Genomic DNA, 5,536 nt, shown 5'->3' with positions numbered 1-5,536 from the left:
GCTATATAAAGAAAGACTTAAAAAAAGAACTTAAACAAATTTAATATAAATAAAAATGAAATTGTTAATAGTATCGAAGATTATTTTTGTTATTAATTTAAATTTTAAGAATATGTAATTTAACTTTTAAACATATTGAGTACAAAAATATTTAAAAATATTTTTTTTAAATAATCAAAATCAGTCTAGGAAACGTAGAGGACTAATTTTTAGGGAAATAGGAAAAAGTCAAAAAAGCCACTTTGTTTATTTTAAAAACGACAATTTAGACATAAGCTTGAATGTCGTAGAAAATTTCTTAATGGATTGCTTAACACAGAGCTCAAACAGAGAGTCATCTTAGTCGATTGCACTCTTGGAAAAAAATGTTGATAGATAATCTCTTGTATTTTCTGTAGGTGTCTGTGGCTCAGTCATTAAAATTTTCTGACCGAATTAAATTCACTTCGTTAATTCTCACTGCCTAGTGGAATTGGTGACTTGGTGAAAAAATCAAAGAAAATGATGTTTTACATGAAAACTTCACGTTGAATCCGAGAGAGGAAAGGAGTCAAATAAAAATCTAAAACAATTAGGGAATATTTTTCTCAGTATTTCCAACCGGGTGGCGGCTATCCAACTGCATGTCCCAAATAAGGACTACTTAATGTACATTTATGAGCCGTTATTCTTGAAAGTTTTTGCACTCATTTCAAAAAATAAAAATTAATAAATTTAAAACAGCAATAAGATATTTTTTTTAATACTCTTTTATATTTTGTAAATATAAACAAGTATCAACTAGCACATCTTATGGCTAAAATTAATAGTTCAATAATTAAATAAATACTTTAGTGTATAACTTTAAATTATAATGACTCATATCGAGCAGTGTTGCCAGAGCCGGCTATTTATCGCCAAACAGGCTCCTTAAACATGTATCTCGCTTCTTAAAATTTTTATTTCCGAATTATCGGAATTTGGTTCTTATAATTTTGAACTTGGCAAAAATCCAACAATTTATATATTTTTCATTTTTATGTATTGCAAATTTAATTTCACTCCCGTCAATGAGCAATAAAACCAGAATATATCGACAAAATGAAATACACATAATATTATACTTGAAGTCTACTTAGCTAAAGTTATTTGAAAATAAAAAAAAAGAAAAATCTCGTAGGTATACAAAAAAAAATTGTTTTCCTTTTTTGGACCATTTTTGAAAACGGCTCTTTTTGGCTCCAAGATTTTTCAAAATAAGCTCCTTGCCTCCAAAATATTGTGGCAACACTGATATCGAGTACCCCGTGGCGCAATACATACATATGTAGTTAGTAAAATGGACTATAACGCCACACGTCTTTCACATTTAATAATTATTTTTTTATACAACTTTCGATGGAATTAAAGAAATTCACAAAGAATTAAAAAAAAAAACTTGATCTAAATAGCTAAGACGGTATTTAAGTCGGCATATCCAAGGTATTAAACTTTTTAATAACGTCATCATTCTATTGCATAATATATTTATTGAAACACTATACGTTAAACTTGCTGTTTCATTGTTTTCGTTTTTTTATTAAGTGTTTCTTTAAATTGTTAAATATATCTTAAATTAGTTTAGTCTGAAAATGGCACCGAAAATGAGCACATTTGTCAAGCATATTACTTACTTCTCAAAAAAATTGCACCAAACTTTTTAATGAAAATATTTTTTTTTTCAAAAACATTTACTCCGAAAATTCTAAGTAGAAGATAGTAATTGTGTGTCGAAAATGAGGAAATGAAGGCAACAAGAACAAATAACGCACAGACAGGTAGTAATATTTTTGTCAAAACTATTTCATAAGCATTGTTCTTATTCTGAAACCTAAAGAATTTCAAAATTCAAAGTTCAATGTGGAGTTCATTTAAAGGTTTTATGTAGGAATATTTTCAAAGGCAAGTCCCATTTTGTTCAGGCATATTTTTAGGGTTTTAAGGTTAAACATAAAAACGCACAACATTTATTTCAAACAATACACATGACCATATTTACAATCAAAGGGTCACTGTGGTGTATGTATAATATTTTTTTCTATTCATTAAATTAAATGGTTATTAAAACTTGTTTTTCGTTGAATACTCGGAGGTAAGCTGAAAGAATTTTATTGGTTTTGGAGGTTTAAAGCAGTCTACATGATTGCACAAATGCACATATTAAACTGTGTTAATAGTCTGACCAAATTCTTGACACACAAAATTTCTTTATATGTGTTTCGTTTTTGTAAAGCAATACCAACTTCTTTAATTTGGATTAAGTTTTATTAGTTTTCTTCTTTAAAATAACCCATCATGCTGAATTGTATCACAATTGTCAGATATCCAACCATCATTGAAAACACCTGCAAGCAAAGTTCCCGATTCAATGTGAATAATCCATAAATATCAATCTTTAATTCTTCCACAGACAACCGTGTCAAAAATTGATAAACCTTTACAAAAAAAAATATTAAATACTTTATCAACACTTAACAGAAAGCTTTATTAATACTCACACACCTATCCAATTGCTCATCATGTTTCAAGTACAAACTTTCCCAATCAAGACTATGAGGAACGTTTGATCTTCTAACCATCAAATCTGCACAAAGAACTAGAATACATAAATTTAGCAACTGCAATGTTGCAAGAATCAGGAGGAACCACAATATTTCTCCAAATTTTAGATAATGCACAAAACAAACATGAATTCCATACATTAGACTTATAACTGTAAAACTAAAGTTCAAAAACAATATAAGCTGTACCATTGTATGGAATTGGGTGGTAGTTTTAAAAATTTCCGAATAAATTTCTGAGCATTCATCTAATTCCAAGCAGAACTCCTGCATCATTTGTCTTCTCCGAAATACGGTCACAGACTTGATTTCGAATTTTTGAATACGTTCCACTAACTTGACAATATGAAGCCCAATACTGTGAAACATTGCTGACGAAGAAATGTACACCAAGCAAATAACATTAAGCGCGTAGTAATTTGTAAAGCCAAGCCCGTATCCAAGAATATTTTGGACAACAAATGGTAAATCTTTTGATTTGGAAACATTCATGAGATTGGGCCAATCCGAAATTAACATCAATACAAATAAGAAAATCCTTCCAAGAACTATTAAGTAGAATTCTCGACCTAATACTCTCAAATTTTTGGTCAAAATTGTTATCCGAATAAAAGTTTGCATGGTTCTATTAGCAGCTTCGATAAATTGTTTATGTTGCCTTGCAATTAATTTAAAAATTGCAAAAGTGAAAACAACTTTGATTGAAAATTGTGCAAATGTCATTCGACGGATGAAATTAGTTTGAAATAAATCTCTGTTGTTATACGATAATACACAAATGTATCCAAAAGTACAGATACTCCAGAAGGATATGGAAAAGATCCAAGATTTCTTGCAAAATTTCAACACTCCACGGTCTGATATTGTAAAAAATACCATTCCCAAAAGTTTGACGCAATAGTACAAAACTTTCAGGGAACAAATAGAAACAGAGTTATTTTGAATAATTCTCTTAAGCATTTTTAGCTTTAGGAAGGTGGAGGAGAACTCAACTAAAGAAAATTTAGACATAAAATAGACAAGTGCCAGGCATTTATTGCTGACGTTATCCAATTAATTAAAATAATTGCTGTAAATTATTGACTACGAAAAGATTAATATGTTACGATAAAGCCACATTAAATGTGTCTTTGGAGAAAACAAGGGAAATTAATAGATTGTAAGGCAAAACATACATTTATTAAATTGGTGGCTTTATGTAGTAACAACAAGCGAAGAAATTTGTTAATCTGGTTTTGATTCCTGACCTGATATTCTTAAAAAATTAATGGGAAGAAATAAGAATTTTGTGTGGCAAAGGTAATGCAAAGGTTAATGTCTTTAACTTTGCAAGTTAGGTGGCGCACTAGACTAGAATTTTTCTAAACCGAATCTGAATATTTTGGCCAAAAAGAGTACCCAAAGACTGCTAATAGATACATTTATAATTTTAGCTAATTAGATTTATTGCTTCTTAGTTTTATGAAACCATCTCTTGCCTTTGGGCCTACAAATAGAAATTGCCGCTTTATTAACAAGCTTAACATAGTCTTTCTACATACTAGGTTTGGCAAAAAAACCTCCTTTAAGTAAAATATATTGCTTTCTGAAGATTTATATATTTTTTCATTCAAGTCTAGTGCGCCACCTCAAGATGTTGACATAACTGACTAAAATGTTGGTTGTGCACATTTTAGATCATGGACTAACGATTGATAATACAGGGCATGCAAAAATCGAAAAAAAGATTTTTTCACTCCAGTTTAATGTACAACAAGGCATACACAAAATATGTAAGTAAGCAGTTGATAATAGTAAAAGGACTCTTAAAATCATATTTCCTGATTTTCAGAGAAATATTTTTTCTAGATACCTTTTGATTGAAAAATAGCATTAATTCAGGGCTAATCCAATACTGTCCCATTTTATTGTCTTCATATTATCTGAATTTTAAAGAATAATGGAAGGTTAATATTTCATAAAATAATTTACCAAGAAGTCCAGCCACGTAAAAACAAAACAAAACAAAAAGGTTTTTTTTTTTAAGTAGTTTTGGTTTTTTTTTTTTATTTCTCGAAAACGGTTTGACATTTTTACTTCCTGTTTTCTGTTTTTGTTTAAAAACAATAAGAACATTAAATTTTTGAAAGCTTATTTAGTACCTACTTATTTACATACATTTTGAAAAAAAATTAGTTCAATATTTTTTTTTTCATTTTTTTCAAAATTTTGACTTTGAAAATTATTTTATCAAAAACTATTTCATAAAACAGCTTTATTTAAAAAGTATATAAAAAACAAAGTTTTCGGCTTTACAAAAAGGTACAACACGTTATTGTAGCTAAAAGCGTTGATTTTATTTTATTTTTTTCCCAAATAAAGTCAATTTTGTAGAAAATTGCCGATCCTGGCTAAACGGTTGAAATAGACCCCCCCCTCCCATACGATTTTTTTCTTGTCTCAACGTAACCTACACACTCTAGCTTTTTGACACATTTCTCCTAAATCGCACTGTATAATGAATAAAAATATATTTTCTCATATTTTTGGCACACATTCAGACCGTAATAAACCAATGTTAATCACACTAAAATGCTGCCAGACCAATTTTGTCTTGTCTAACTCCTCAAGACCTTTCTATTTATGTGCCTCACAACTTTCTTTAGATGACTTAACTAAAAAAAAGGAACAAAAAAAGAATTTTCTCGAAAATTTTGAATTTTTCGACATTTAAAGTTGTCTACCAGGCTGTTTGTCAAAGAATTTTAGACTGACATTGTGTAACAAATTTTGTCAAAAAATAAATTGAACAAATTGCTTTCGTTTAGGAATTAAATTTTCAAAATTATTCAAACGAGTTGATTTTTTTCTGTTTTTCACGCTTAGGATCGAATTAAAACCATGTTGGTCACACTAAAAAACTGCCAGACCAATTTATTCTCAAAAATTATTATTTATTAGCTTTAAAATACCGTTTC

The 5,536-nt window shown here is 29.0% G+C and overlaps 1 protein-coding gene across 1 annotated transcript; it reads right to left on the bottom strand.

Moving 5' to 3' along the window:
• Positions 1-2,101: 2,101 nt before the first annotated feature.
• Positions 2,102-3,626, bottom strand: LOC129915901 (gustatory receptor for bitter taste 93a-like). Its single transcript, XM_055995602.1, has 2 exons — positions 2,517-3,626; positions 2,102-2,453 (listed from the first exon to the last, which is right to left on the bottom strand). Exons 1-2 carry the CDS (start codon positions 3,588-3,590, stop codon positions 2,286-2,288), a joined length of 1,242 nt encoding a protein of 413 aa, XP_055851577.1. The 5' UTR covers positions 3,591-3,626; the 3' UTR covers positions 2,102-2,285.
• Positions 3,627-5,536: the final 1,910 nt, after the last annotated feature.

The sequence above is a fragment of the Episyrphus balteatus genome, chromosome 3 (genome assembly GCF_945859705.1).
Source record: "Episyrphus balteatus chromosome 3, idEpiBalt1.1, whole genome shotgun sequence".
In the NCBI taxonomy this organism is placed as follows: Eukaryota; Metazoa; Arthropoda; class Insecta; order Diptera; family Syrphidae; genus Episyrphus; species Episyrphus balteatus.
The sequence above is the reverse complement of the archived record's forward strand: the minus strand, read 5'-3'. Positions and strand labels throughout refer to the sequence as shown.

What these genes read in the sequence shown, in the direction of transcription:
- LOC129915901 (XM_055995602.1), bottom strand. Translation starts at nt 3,590, where the DNA reads ATGTCTAAATTTTCTTTAGTTGAGTTCTCCTCCACCTTCCTAAAGCTA. An exon ending in ATGAGCAATTGGATAGGTGT is followed by an intron (nt 2,454 to 2,516) that starts GTGAGTATTAAT and finishes TTTTTTGTAAAG; the next exon opens with GTTTATCAATTTTTGACACG.